This window comes from Bubalus bubalis, chromosome 6 (genome assembly GCF_019923935.1).
Source record: "Bubalus bubalis isolate 160015118507 breed Murrah chromosome 6, NDDB_SH_1, whole genome shotgun sequence".
NCBI classification, from domain to species: Eukaryota; Metazoa; Chordata; class Mammalia; order Artiodactyla; family Bovidae; genus Bubalus; species Bubalus bubalis.
Window position 1 is genome coordinate 104,766,607 of NC_059162.1, and position 15,644 is coordinate 104,782,250.

Sequence of the window (15,644 nt, forward strand, 5' to 3'; positions counted from 1 at the left end):
AGCTAATCGACAGACCTTCTACAGTTATTAAAACTAGAAAATTAGTATCAGTACAGTACCAATGGTTAAACAGTAAACTTTATTCATATTTTGTCAGTTGTACCAGAAGAAAATTCTGGATCATGAGTTATACTTGTCATGTCTCTTTAATCTCCATTAATCTAAAACAGTTCTTTCATCATTATTCTTTGTCTTTCATGACCTTAATATTTCTTTACAAATATTTGTCTAGTTATTTTATAGACTGGGTCTCAATTTGGGTTTGCCTAATGTTACCTCATGATTAGATTCAGATTATGCTTTTTTGACAGCAAGGCTCTACAAGTGACAGTCTTCTCACGGCATTGTATTTGGGGATACCAATACCATTTGTCCTCACTGCACACAGGAATTTGGATTACTTGGTTCAGGCGGTATCTACCACATTTCTTCACTTCATGCCTTTGAAATTAGGTAATTAGTTAATAGTCTTGTAGATAAATATGTTGAGACGATAAATATCCTGTTTCTCCTCAAACTTCTACCTAATAGTTTTAGCATCCACTGATGAGTATGCTTGAATCAGTTATTGCCAAAATCGCTGTTTTCTAATTCCCTCATTTCTTCCACATGTGTTAGTTGAGATACTACTGTAATCAAGAGTTTTTCCTTCTCTTCTATTTTTTTTAATTTAGTTATATCAGTATGGACTCTTGAGTCTTACTTATTTAGTAATAATTTCTTATCAGGACTTCCCTGGTGGCTCAAACAGTAAAGCATATGCTTACAACTTGGGAGACCCGGGTTCGATCCCTGGGTTGCGCACATCCTCTGGAGAAGGAAATGGCACCCCACTCCAGTACTCTTGCCTGGAAAATCCCACGGACGGAGGAGCCTGGTAGGCTACAGTCCATGGGGTCGCAAAGAATCAGACACAACTGAGTGACTTCACTTTCACTTTTCTTATTGTCATTATGTTTTGATGTTCGAATTGCCCTAGATGTAGCAAGTAGAAGCCCCTTGAAGTTGTCTCATATGTCCTTTTGACACGGCCCCATTATTTCCTGACCAGTGTGTTCCAGATTCATCTTCCCTATCTGAGTCCAAAGCCACTCAATTGTGATTATTGTGTAAAGATCTACTTCTAACCATCTCTAGATTGTGCTCCTCTAAGATGGGAATCATGTTGGGGGTGTTTTCACCTTAGATAATTGGTAAACCTTGGTACTTAATATTTGCTAAATTTTCAGTGAAAAAATTAGCTGAAATTTATTGATATAGTCAAGTTAATATAATTTAAGTTGCCACTTCCTGGTGGAAAGAAGAGATTGCTTCCTTCCTCCTCAGCTACCTGACAGCATGTGTGCAGAGAAGATCCCAAAGGCTAGAATCATGCCTTGGTCTGCCACTCTTAACTTCTCTGAGGCTTGTTTTCCTCATTTGTCAAAGGAGAAGATAATGTCAGCCCTCACAAGGTTATGAAGGCCATGTGAAATCACAAGTGTACAAGAATTTTGTCAAAGTATAGGAGCCTGGTGGGCTGCCGTCTATGGGGTCGCACAGAGTCGGACACGACTGAGGCAACTAAGCAGCAGCAGCAGCATTGTTGATTAAGGGAGTAATTCTGTCAACCATAGTGGCATCAAAATATATTGGAGAATATTCCAATCTTTCATCTTTCTCTGAACTAGGACAGGCATTAAATCATTTAATTATCTGCATGTGGAAAATAAGAAAAGATTGTGTTTAAATGACAAATTCAATGTCACACCATAAGGGACAGAGCTAGAATTAAATACCTGGTCCCCTGACATCACCTCAATTTTTTTTCCACTAGGATAATTAACTTAGAATATGGCAGGACAGGGCTTCCTGATGGGGAAAACCTCAAAATCCTGGAATCCCTCAGGATAGCTTAAGAAATTCATTATTAAGACACTTTTAAATTAGTATGAAGCTTAATCTCACTGCTAGCTACTCACACATGATTAGCATGCCCTGATTTTTCAGAACTGTTAAGTGTACTTGGTTAGTTTCTTCTGTCTGTATCTTTCAGGCCAGGGAGAGCAACTTCTTTGCCATTTGGCATCATGGACTTTTATTTCCAGCCTTTGGGGGGAAAAGAACTGCTTTCTAGCACTTATAAAGCCAATTAAAGCCCATTCAGTTCTTCTCTTATATCTGTTTCCTTTCTTATTTTGCAAACATGTTCTGGGTACCAAGTAAGAACTCAGTCAGCCTCTTTTTGTGTGATGGTAGGAATTCCAAAGTAAATTTCTTTTCTCCCTGATCAGCTCAGATTCCGTGCTTGTTACTAGAAATATATGGGGCAGTCTTATGGTTTATAGTAATCAGTAAGTAATGCTCAAAGTTCTCCAAGCCAGGCTTCAACAGTATGTGAACCATGAACTTCCAGATGTTCAGGCTGGTTTTAGAAAAGGCAGAGGAACCAGAGATCAAATTGCCAACATTCATTGGATCGTCGAAAAAGCGAGAGTTCCAGAAAAGCATCTACTTCTGCTTTATTGACTATGCTAAAGGCTTTGACTGTGTGGATCACAACAAACTATGGAAAATTCTTAAAGAGATGGGAATACCAGACCCCCTGATCTTCCTCCTGAGAAATCTGTATGCAGGTCAGGAACCAACAGTTAGAACTGGACATGAAACAATAGACTGCTTCCAAATAGGAAAAGAAGTATGTCAATGCTGTATATTGTCACTCTGCTTATTTAACTTATATGCAGAATACATCATGAGAAACACATGAGAAGCACAAGCTGGAATCAAGATTGCTGGGAGAAATATCAGTAACCTCAGATAGGCAGATGACACCACACTTATGGCAGAAAGCAAAGAACTAAAGAGCCTCTTGATGAAAGTGAAAGAGGAGAGTGAAAAGTTGGCTTAAAACTCAACATTCAGAAAACTAAGAGATCATGGCATCTGGTCCCATCCCTTCATGGCAAATAGATGGGGAAACAATGGGAACAGTGAGAGACTTTATTTTAGGGGCCTCCAAAATCACTGCAGATGGTGACTACAGCCATGGAATTAAAAGACTCTTGCTTCTTGGAAGAAAAACTCTGACCAACCTAGACAGCATATTAAAAAGCAGAGACGTTACTTTGCCAACAAAGGTCTGTCTAGTCAAAGCTATGGTTTTTCCAGTAGTCATGTATGAATGTGAAGAATTGGACTATAAAGAAAGCTGAGTGCCAAAGAATTGATGTTTTTGAACTGTGGTGTTGGAGAAGACTCTTGAGAGTCCCTTGGACAGCAAGGAGATCCAGCCAGGCCATCCTAAAGGAAATCAGTCCTGAATTGGAAGGACTGATGCTGAAACTGAAACTCCAATACTTTGGCCACCTGATGTGAAGAATTGACTCATTGGAAAAGACCCTGATGCTGGGAAAGATTGAAGGCAGTAGGAGAAGGGGACAACAGAGGATGAAATGGATGGCATCACTGACTCAATGGGCATGAGTTTGAGTAGGCTTCAAGAGTTGGTGGTGGACAGGGAAGCCTGGCGTGCTATATAGTCCATGGGGTCACAAAGAGTCGGACACGACTGAATGACTGAACTGAACTGAATCAGTTTGAACGTTTGCCATGTTCAGTTACTCAAGTTTATGTATCGAATATGTAAAGAGTTGGATTGGGTTTCTTTCTAGTGTATTGGAAAGAGAAGGGAAAGGAAGCGATTATAGATCAATAGTTCTCAAAACTTTTGCTATCAGGAAACTTTTATATCCTTAACCTGAAGGCTTTCTATTTATGTGAATTATCCATGTTAGTACATTAGAAATTAAAGCTTAAGAATGTTTTAAAACATAAGAATATACTGGCACACATGCCATTAGCTGTCAAAGTGATGATATCACTCTTATAGCATCTGGGAAACTCTACTGTGAGAGAATGAGAATGAAAAAGGCAAATAATGTTTTAGATCATGAAAATAATTTTGACTTTACAGACCTTCAGAAGAATGTTAAGAACCCCCCAGAGGCTTCCAGACTGAACTTGGAAAACTGCTAACCATATAACATTTTAAAAATCCATTCACCAGTAAGGGACATTTGGGTCATTTCGGAGTTTTCAGTCATTACAAATAATACTCCTGTAAACATTCTTTACTGGCACCCCACTCCAGTACTCTTGCTTGGAAAATCCCGTGGACAGAGGAGCCTGTTAGGCTGCAATCCATGGGGTCACTAAGAGTTGGACACGACTGAGCGACTTCACTTTCACTTTTCCCTTTCATGCATTGGAGAAGGAAATGGCAGCCCACTCCAGTGTTCTTGCCTGGAGAATCCCAGGGACGGGGGAGCCTAGTGGGCTGCCGTCTATGGGGTTGCACAGAGTCGGAAACGACTGAAGTGACTTAGCAAACATTCTTTTACACATATCTCAGTGTACATGTTCAAGAATTTCTCTGGCGTTTATACCTTAGATTGAAACTGCTGAATCCTAGTGTAGATGCATCTTCAGACAGATAATGCCTGCAATGTCCCCAGGGGAGTCGTCTTGAAAAATGCTACTGTGAACGTTCTATTACATATCTTTGGTGATCATACCACTCAGTTCTCTTGGTTATATATTGAAGTGTGAAGTTGTCATGTGATAGAGTATAAAGCTAAATAATCTTTCAAAATGATTTACAGTCTCACAACATACAGGAGTTCTACTTGCCTCATTTTCCTCAACAATGATAGGTACTATCAGTCTTTTTAATTTTAGCAGTTGGTGGAGATTTATATCTTTAGTTTTAACTTTCGTTTTCCTGATAACTAATAATATTCAACAACTTTTCATATCCTATTGATATTTATATATTCATTCTTGTGACATGGCTTTTCAAGTCTTCAATCAGTTCAGTCACTCAGTCATGTCTGACTCTTTGCAACCCCATGGACTGCAGCACACCTGTGTTACCATTTTTCACGTCTTACACATTTTTAAAATTGGATTATGAAACTTTTGTTATAGATTTTTAGGATTTTTTAAAAATATATTCTGGATATTACTTTCCAGTAATATCCAGACGTATGTGTTTTATATATCGTTTCCCACTTCCTGGATTTGTTTTTCACTTTTTGAAAAAGAAATGTTTTCTGTTGGTGAGGAGAAATTTTTTTGTTTTAAAGAAGTCATATGTGTCAACCTTTTATATTAATACTGTGTGTTCTATTTAATAACTCTTTACTTATCCCAGAGTTTTGAAGATATTCCCCTCTGTGTTCTTTGAAAATTTGATGTTTTAACTTAAACATTAATTTTTGTATCTGGAATGAAGTATATGGTTACATATGGATATCTGTTTGACTCCCCGCAGTTTTATTGAAGAGTCCATGGTCCCCTTCCCACCCCAGAATCACAGGGGTTCCTTTATTATAAATCAGAGGACTGTACTCTGATCTGATCATGAGCTGTGTAGTTTGTACAGTTAACCGGTTCTTGTGTAACATCATTTATTTTTGGATCTTTACAAATATATTGTCCCACATTGAGGCCCTCTCACTGTGTCTCTTCACCGCCACTGGCGGCAGCTCCTCAAGGTCCCGTGGTGACTGACGCTGATTAATCACAGGACGCCCAGGAGCCAGAGGAGGCAGTCTTAGGAACACCTGGCCCAGAGGGCCAGGCATCCACCATGCTGAGAACTGGCACATCCGCAGTCTTGTGTCTATTTTAAAAGTTGTGTTTTTTCAAGGAAATCTTCCATTTCATAAAAATTTCCTAATTTATTTGCATAAAGTTATGTATAATATCCTGTTACTATCTTCTTAATGTCTGAAAGATCTATGATGAAACCTCCTCTTTTATTCTTGATACTTGTAGATTGTAGGGTGGGGGTTGTATTTCTTAATCAGGCTTGCTAAAGGATTATCTTTTCAAAGGATCAGACTTTAACTTTGTTAATATCTCTACTGTATGTCCATTTTCTGTTTTCTACTCATCTCTATTGTGTCCTTAATTTTACTTTCTTTGAGTTTAGTTTGCTCTTCTTGGCTTTTTGAAGTAGAAGCTTAAATCATTGATACGTAACCTATCTTTTCTTTTAATATAAACATGTATAGCTGTAAACTTCTCTTTGAGCGCTGATTTAGTTAAATCTCACATTTGTATATCTCATATTTTCATGAATTTTAAGTTCTAAAAAATTTTTTACTTACATTTTATTTCTTTGATATGAGTTATTTACAAGTATGTGTGTGCTACATGTGTGCTAAGTCACTTCAGTTGTGTCTAACTCCGTGCAACGCTGTGGACTGTAGCCCGCCAGGCTCCTCTGTCCATGGGGATTCTCCAGGCAAGAATACTGGAGTGGGTTGCCACGCCCTCCTCCAGGGGATCTTCCTGACCTGGGATCAAACCTGTGTGTCTTATGTCTCCTGCATTGGCAGGTAGGTTCTTTACCACTAGCATATATGCCACTGAATTTCTTAACACTGGGTCTTTTAATTAATTTATTATTGATTTCTATTTAAATTCCATGTGGTTAGAGAACATATTCTTTATTATTTCAGTTATTTGTACTTTATTGAGAATTGGTTTTTCACCCAGTACACTACATAAACATTTGAAAAGAATGTGTATTCTATGCTTTTTGGGTATAATGTCCTGTATGTGTCAGTTAGGTTGGTTGGTTAACCTGTTCTTTGGTTATTTATGTTAATTAGTGGGCTTCCTATGTAGCTCAGCTGGTAAAGAATCCACCTGCAATGCAGGAGACCACAGTTCAATTCCTGGGTCAGGAAGATCCCCTGGAGAAGGGATCCTGGAGACACTCCAGGATTCTTGGGCTTCCCTGGTGGCTCAAACAGTATAGAATCTGCCTGCAGTGCGGGAGACCTGGGGTTGGGATCCCTGGGTTGGGAAGATCCCCTGGGGGAGAGCATGGCAACCCACTCCAGTATTCTTGCCTGGAGAATCCCCATGGACAGAGGAACCCGGTGGGCTACAGTCCATGGGGTTGCAAAGAGTCGGACACGGCTGAGCAACTAAGCACACACACACATTAATTAGTTATTTATGTTACTAGTCAGTTGATTGTATTATTCAAATATTTTCTACCCTTATTTATATGTTCACGTTCTTTTTTTTAATACTTTATTTAGTTAGTTATTTGGCTGTGCTGGGTCTTAGTTGCAGTACATGGGATCTTTAGTTGCAGCATGCAAGATCTTTTGTTCTAGCATGCGAACTCTTAGTTGTAACATGCAAACTCTTAGATTGTGGCATGTAGGATCTAGTTCCCTGCTGCTGCTGCTGCTGCTGCTGCTAAGTCACTTCAGCTGTGTCTGATCTGTGCGACCCACCAGGCTTATCCGTCCCTGGGACCAGGGATCAAACCCAGACCCCAAGCATTGGAGTCTTAGCCACACCCCTCAAGGTCATCGCAGAGCACTGAGCTGCAGCTTCCCACGTCCTCACATTCTTGAATTACCAGTAACTGAGAAATGTGTCAGAAATCTCCAGCTCATAATTATGGATTTTCTATTTCTCCTTTTAGTTCTTTAAATTTTGCTTTTATATTTTGTATTATTAGGTCCATATAAATATAAGGTTATTATAGCTTCCTTTTGAATTGACTATCTTTTGCTATAATTATCATTTCTAAGTAATTTTAGTTTGTTTCATTTCCACTTTAACTTGAGTTTTTTTTTAATTAAATATAGTTGATGTATAATGTGTTTATTTCAGGTGTGCTACATGGTGATTTGACATTTCATATATTTTTAAATGATCACCATGATGAATCTAGTAACTGTCTACCCCCCTACAAAGCTATTAAAACAGTATTGACTGTACTTCTTATGCTGTATGTTACATCCGCAAGGACTTGTTTTATTACTGGGGTTTTGTGCCTCTTAATCCCCTTCACCTGTTTTATCGCTCCTCCGCTGCCCTCCTCTCTCTCAATCACTAGTTTGTTCCGTTGCATTTAAGATTCTGTTTCTGTCTGTTTGGTTTGTTTTTTAGATTCCACATGTGAGATCATACAGTATTTGTCTTTGTCTGATTTACTTCACTTAGCATACCTTCTAGATTTATCCATGTTGTCACAAGTGGGAAGATTTCTTTTTTCATAGCTGAGTAAATACTCCGTTGTATGTGTATACCGCATCTTCTTTAGCCATTCGTCTATTGGTGGACACTTAGGTTGTTTCCATGTCTTGGCTATTGTAAACAATAATGCTGTGAACATTGGTGTGCATGTGCCTTTTTTTTTCTTATATGCCTTTTCAAATTAAGTGTTTTTGTTTTCTTTGGGTAAATACCCAGAAGTTAATTTGCTGGATCATATGGCAGTTCTGTTTTTAATTTTTTTAAATATGCTGTTTCCCATAGTGACTGCACCAATTTACGTTCCCACCAACAGTGAATGAGGTTTCTCTTTTCTCCATATCCTTGCCAACACCTATTATTTGTTCTTTTTTGAGTAATGGCCATTCTGACAAATGTGAAGTGGTATCTCATTGTGGTTTTGATTTGCATTGCACTGATGATTAGTGATGTTGAGCTTCTTTTCATGTGTCTGTATGTCTTCTTTGGAAAATTGTCTATTCAGGTCCTCTGCCGTTTTGTTAATTAGGTTTTTTTTTTTTATGTTGAGTTGTATATTTATGTATTTTGGATGTTAACCCCTTATTGGATATATCATTTGCAAATATCTTCTCCCATTCAGTAGACTGCCTTTGTGTTTTGGTGATATGAATTGACTATTTAATCTTGATGAAGTATCCCTTTTTAGTCCAGTTATATTTCCTGCATTAAGACTGTCTTGTCGGATATTAACATAGCCACTTGAACCTTCTTTGGTTAACGTTCACAGGGTATGTATTTTTCCATGTTTGTTTTTGTCTTCCTCTATCATTATATTTTAAGTTTTCTTATATTTCAGTGCTATCTTATAAATAGATATAATTGGGTTCTTGGGGGTTTTGGGGTCTAGTTTGTTTATTTTCTCTTAGTTTATCCAAACCAGTTGTATTTAATGTGATTATTTATTTGGGTTAAAGTCTGTCATTTTGTATCTTGCTTTTTGTTTTCTCTTTGAGTTCTTACTCGTTTATTTGTTCCTCCCTTCTTGCCTTCTTTGGGATTAATCAAACCTGTTTTATTATTCCATTTCTCTCTCCTTAGCTTTTTTAGTGATGCATTCTTGTTAGAATTTTTTTAACTAGCTAGAATTGTATATTTTGAACTTACTAAAGTTCATCTTAAGTAAGCACTCTGGCCCCTCCCCAAATAATGCAAAGTTCTTAACAAATTTTGGCTCCATTTACCCGACTACTACCATCCTTTGTGCTATTGCTTTTATGTAATGTACTAATACAGTTGACCCTTAAACAGTGTGTAGCTTAGGGGCAGTGAAATCTGCATATAACTTCACAATAAGCCCTCCATATCTATGGTTGTACATCCGTGGATTTAACCAAACCATGAATCCTGAAGTACTGTAGTACATGTTTATTTTAAAAATTTGCATGCAAATAGATATGAACAGTTAAAATCTATGTTGTTTAAGGGTCAGCTGTACAATGGCAAGCCACTCCAGTACTCTTGCCTAGAAAATCCCATGGATGGAGGAGCCTAGAAGGCTGCAGTCCATGGGGTCCCTACGAGTCGGACACGACTGAGCGACTTCACTTTCACTTTTCACTTTCACACAATGGAGAAGGCAATGGCAACCCACTCCAGTGTTGTTGCCTGGAGAATCCCAGGGACAGCAGAGCCTCGTGGGCTGCCACCTATGGGGTCGCACAGAGTCGGACACGACTGAAGCGACTTAGCAGCAGCAACAGTACATGTACTATAAACCCTACAAGCCATTAAAAAAAAAATCATTTCTAAATAGTCAATATTATCTTTTATCTATCCACATAGTTACCCCTTCTAATGCTCTTCCTTCCTACAGTTGTATTTTTCCATCTGGGATTACTCTTTTTTATCCTGAAGAACTTCCTTTTTATTTCCTGTAGTTTAGGTCTATTAGTGACATTCTTTCAGCTCTGATGTTTCTGAAAATGTTATTTCACCTTTTTAAAAAAATTTTAATTACATACAAGAGTCTTTAAATTCTGTTATGTTTTACAGTTTTCAAAAGTTTAAAACAGATGATTAGAAGAAATCATTTCTTATAATCCCATAGTAACCCTCTTTTTTTCCCTCTACACCTATATTGCCCCTCCTCAGTTCCCTCTCTCTACTGTAAGTCACTAGTTTGTTCTCTGCATCTGGGAATCTGCTGCTTTTCTGTTGTTTTATTCACTAGTTTGTTGTATCTTTTAGATTCCACATATAAGAGATATCTAATACAGTATTTTTCTTTCTCTGTCTGACTTATTTCACTTAGCATAATATCCTCCAAATCTATACATGTTGCTACAAATGGCAAAAGAGAATTCATTCTTTTTTATGGCTCAGTAGTATTCCTGTGTGTGTGTGTGTGTGTGTGCGCACGTGCGTGTGTGTGTGTGACATCTTCCTTATTCATTCATCTGTTGATGAACACTTAGGTTGCTTTTATACTTTTTCACCTTCATTTTTGAAGGATCAGTTCAGTTCAGTCACTCAGTCACGTCTGACTCTTTGCGACCCCATGAACCGCATCACACCAGGCCTCCCTGTCCATCACCAACTCCCGGAGTCCACCCAAACCCATGTCCATCGAGTCAGTGATGCCATACAACCATCTCATCCTCTGTCGTCCCCTTCTCCTCCTGCCCTCAATCTTTCCCAGCATCGGGGTCTTTTCAAATGAATCAGCTCTTGGCAGGTGGCCAAAGTATTGGAGTTTCAGCTTCAACATCAGTCCTTCCAATGAACACCCAGGACTGATCTCCTTTAGGATGGACTGGTTGGATCTCCTTGCAGTCCAAGGGACTCTCAAGAGTCTTCTTCAATACCACAGTTCAAAAGCATCAGTTCTTCAGTGCTCAGCTTTCTTTATAGTCCAACTCTCACATCCATACATGACCACTGGAAAAACCATAGCCTTGACTAGACGGACCTTTGTTGGTAAAGTAATGTCTCTGCTTTTTAATATACTGTCTAGGTTGGTCATAACTTTCCTTCCAAGGAGTAAGCGTCTTTTAATTTCATGGCTGCAGTCACCATTTGCAGTGATTTTTCACTATACAACTCTGGGTTGGCAGTTTACATATTTTAGCCCTTTAAAACTGTCATTTAACACTATTGCTTCTTACTTTCACAGTTTCTGTTACAAAGTCAATTGCTTCTGTAAAAATAATCCTTTTTTCTTTAACTGCTTTTAAAAATGTATCTTTGTCTTTCATTTCGCTTAATTTTATGTATTTTATTTTCAGCAGTTTCACAGTGATGTGGTTTGGTATAGTTTGGACTTTTTTGTGTGTTTTTGCTGCTTGTGGATTGCTGAGCTCTTCTTTCATTAGTCTTCAAGTATAGTTTTTCCTCATTCTCTCTGTCTTCTCTCACAGGGATTATAGTTACTCATATTTTGTATCTATTGACTGTGTCCACATGTCCCTAATGTTCTAATCTGTTTATATGTTTTTTTTCTGTATTTTTGCTTAATTTTGCATGTTTTCTGTTGATTTTTCTTCAAATTTTTTAATTCTTCTGCTAGATCTTGTTTACCCTAAATCCGTCCAATGAATTCTTAATTTTTAATATTGTTTTTATTCTAGTATGTTTGTTTAATTTGTTATGAAGGTTGCAGTTTTCTGTGAGTAGTATCTTTTCTTAGATTTTTTTCATCTTTTCTTCTACTTTTTAAAACTGTATTACTTACCATTAGTTTAAAGTCTGTTTCATTATCTGGATCATGAGTTTTCTATTGTCTATATTTTTTCTTGATTATCAGTCACATTGTTCTGACTCTTTATATTTCTGTCTTACACACACACACACACACACACACGGGATATTTTATATAAAAGAACTTTTGAGACTCTAGCTGATATTTTCTATCAGAAAGAATTCTTTTTTTCCTCTTTCCTTTATGCTAATAGGATAAGGGCCTGATCCTCTCAGTCTAATCATGGATTGAACTAGTTCAGATATGAATTTTATCTATGGTTTATATCCATATTCCGAGGCCCTGGGCCCTCGACTGAGAGCCTAATGGGTCTTCATCGTCATAGTCATGAAAAACTACAATAAATTGTCCTGCCTATGAGAGTTTTGGGGCTTGGTTCTTTGACCTTTCAGTCCTTACAATTTCAAAATAAGGCATTTATCTTGAAGAGGAGATCGGCTGTGTTAGAAGTAGACCTCATCCTTCTGGTGGGACCTTGTCTGCTGAAGTCACAAAATTATGGGAATTTTCACTCTGTCTTTTTAGAAGCTTTCAGCCTAGCTTTGCAGCCCCAACATGCAGGCTCAAAACTCAGCAGATGTCCTGTGGGAAAAACAGGCCATATTCATGGACCTCCTCAAATTCCAATCTCATAGCAGCCTCATCAGTTTCTCTTTCCTCCAGTAGAGCTCCTCTGCACAGGCCAAGACTGACCGTTAATTCATGCCCAAATTTGGCAAATGTGCTCAGGAAAGAAAACAGTGTCAGCTACTTAAGAAATCCTCTTCATCCAGGTCTGGAATTCCAGTTCATCTAATCCTCATAATTTCTGTAACAATGCAGGATCTTTTAAAATAATGTATCTGATTTTTTCTAGTTGCTGAATCAGCAGCACTACATCATCATATCTGTTACATACTACATGGAAGCACAAGAAACACTGTCTTCTACCTGCCCACTGTAATTCCTTTATCAACTTGTCTCCTAAGTTCTACTCTCGTCCCCTCCCCTCCCAGAGCAGCCGGAGTGTTCACTTTTAAGTCTGCCCTGTCACTCACTTGCTCAAAACTCTCCAGTGGCTTCCCTTCAGACTTAAGATAAATTTAGGTTCATTTTCAGGGTCCACAAAATCCCACACAGTCTTATTGCTACTTCTTCTCTACCTAATCCCCCACCACTCTCCCCTTTGCTCACTCAATTCCAGCTATACTGATCTTCTTTCCATTTCTCAAAGACAGTAACATGTTCCCATCTCAGAATCTTTGCACTTGTTATAGACCATCTACTGGGTGGCTCTTCCCTCAGCTCTTCATAAGACTTTGCCTTTATTTCATTTGGGAGCTCTGTGCAAATGTCACCTTCACAAAGAGGACTTTCCTCACCTCTGTGTCTCCTTAAATTGCTGCTTTAGTTTTAATCATGGCATTTACCTAATATTATGTTGTGTATTTTTTTGCCAATTTTCTGTCTCCCCCACTAGGTGGTAAGCTCCGTAAGAGTGGAAACTATGTTTTGTTCACTCTTCTACCCCAGGACTTAAAATAATGTATAGCCTGTAGTAAGTGCTTAATAACTTTGTGGAATGAATTAGATATTGCTTACCTTGAAGAATTATCAATTAAGGAGATAAACGATCGGAGTAAATTGAAAGTACTCTAAAGACTGTTTTAGAGCAGGTGGAGCACTGATGGAGTTGTCAGACAAGGCCTCAATAAGGTGGTGATTTTGGAGCTGAGTGTCGGAAACTGAGTATTGATGTATTCAGATCAGAAAGAATAGAGAACTCAACGTATTTGAACAAACTGGTGTTCAGAAAACAGTGGAGCTACGACATGGGGGTGGGTGATAGGAAATGACATCAGACATATCTGGGAAGCAAGGCAGGGGCAAAATCACAAAGGTCTTTGGATATCAGAATAAAGAATTTGGGTATCAGAATAAAGAATTTGGACTTTACCTTAAAGTCCAAATTTTAAGGTAAGGAAAGATGCTATTAGATGTATATATTTGTATGTATTTCAGTAGTCCTCACTGCAATAATCACACTAAAACTTTGAGTAAATTGATATAGAAAATCCCTGGTTTCGTTGTCAGAACCCAGTTTCCACACATAAGTCCTTATCCCAACTCCCTGTGTAACCTAGAGAAGGCATCATTTCCTCTTCTGAGCCTCAGGTCTTCATTCTTAGCAGAAGACTAAGCTTCTAAGAGCCATTCCATCTCTGAGCCTGTGGTTGTTTATATGCTCTAACTAGGTTCTTTGGGAAGAAACGTGTAATATTTTTCCTACATTAGCCAGAAATAATTAAAACTTCCAATTCTGGCCAATCTAAATTCAGTTCTCCTCTGAGATTTTCTAACTTTTAGGTCAGATGCCAAGAGACTAGCTTCCTGGGATAAAACTATCCAAGCAGAAGTAGCAAGTCTTTTTTTCCCTCTGGCTGGGATGGGGATGCAGGTGGGAGGAGGGAGTGTTAGAATGAGTCTTTTTCTTGCAGTTGTGATTCCAAAGAATCCCTACCCTGCATCCGATGTGAACACTGAGAAGCCCAGCATCCACAGCAGCACCAAAACTGTCTTGGAGCATCAACCAGGGCAGAGGGGTCGTAAACCAGGAAAGAAGCGGGGCCGGACACCCAAGCCCCTAATTCCCCATCCCATCTCTACCCCATCCAAGTCAGCTGAGCCTTTGAAATTCCCAAAGAAGAGGGGTCCCAAACCTGGCAGTAAGGTAGGTAAAAATGTGGGTTTGCCAGCAAGGGATAAATGGTTATAAAGGGATAACTCATCCATATCCATCCATCTTAGATAGGAATGTGTCTGACTCTATTCTCCACCTTGTGTGTGCTTTTAAGGAGAATCTCCTATATTGTCATCCCTACTTTAGCTACTTAGCTGGGAGTTGGTAATGTTAGAGATAAGATAGTATGGATAAGAAACAAATTTTTACTGTGAAAGTTACATTCATGGGAATTCTGGTCTGATATCTTCAATAGATGAAAGGCTCTGCTGCTAATTGTTACTAACCTACACAAAGTGGATGCCCAGGTATGTGATCAGAAAGAGAAAACTGACACTGTAAATGTATTTATTTTTCTGTCCTTATACCTTCTTAAAAAAAAAAAAAGGAAATTTTTGATACTAAGGATCAGGCTCTGTACTTGACACCGTTACATATCATATGATATTCCTAAAACCCTAGGAGACAAGTAGTGTTAATGTTAAATAGTCAAGTAAATTGAGACTTAGAGATGGGAAATGACTTCCCTACAGTCACACAGCTAATCAATGGCAAAGGCTACAGAGATGGATCTCCAGATCTTCTAGTTCTAAGATCACTGTTGCCCCATCACATATTCACTCACATTTCCCGTGGAAGGTAACACTTAACCTCTGGTGTTGGAAAAAACTGCTGGGTCGAGCTTCACTGAGCACTGTTACTGAAAGTACCACCTTTTAGTCATGACCAGGTCTCCATGTGTATCTTCCCTCAGAAAACCATTGATATGAAACTTCCTCAGCTGCTTCTCTAAGGCTTCCTTTGGCATCATCTTCTCCAATCACTTCCTAAGTCTCAGAGAATTTCTCTGCAACTCCCTCCCAAACTAGACTACCTGAGTTCCAGTGTGAAAATGATACCCAGTTCTCCTTAGGCATTCCATTCCAATTTCCTAAGTTCTTCTCTAGGTTTGATTGTTTGGGTGGGTTTGTTTTGTTTCTTAGCTCCAGCTGGCCTCAGTCCTTCTAGAATATAAGTTCCTGAAGGTCAAGAACATAGTCTTCTCTTTTTCTCCTGCCCATGCCCTATATCTCAGTCTCTTAGGAAATGTTCAATATATGCAGGATGGATGGATGGATAGATAGATAGATAGATGAT

At 38.6% G+C, this 15,644-nt stretch overlaps 1 protein-coding gene across 16 annotated transcripts in view; it reads left to right on the forward strand.

Moving 5' to 3' along the window:
* SCMH1 (Scm polycomb group protein homolog 1) overlaps positions 1-15,644 on the forward strand; it is a 221,940-nt gene that overhangs the window by 166,783 nt on the left and 39,513 nt on the right. For 15 of the 16 annotated variants that reach the window (XM_025288975.2, XM_025288978.2, XM_025288969.2 and 12 more), the window contains one exon: positions 14,266-14,498. The exons of the other annotated variant lie outside the window; for it this stretch is intronic. In XM_025288975.2, coding sequence (XP_025144760.1) covers positions 14,266-14,498 — 233 coding nt within the window. The remainder of the gene's footprint in view (positions 1-14,265; positions 14,499-15,644) is intronic. 16 annotated transcript variants of the gene reach the window in all.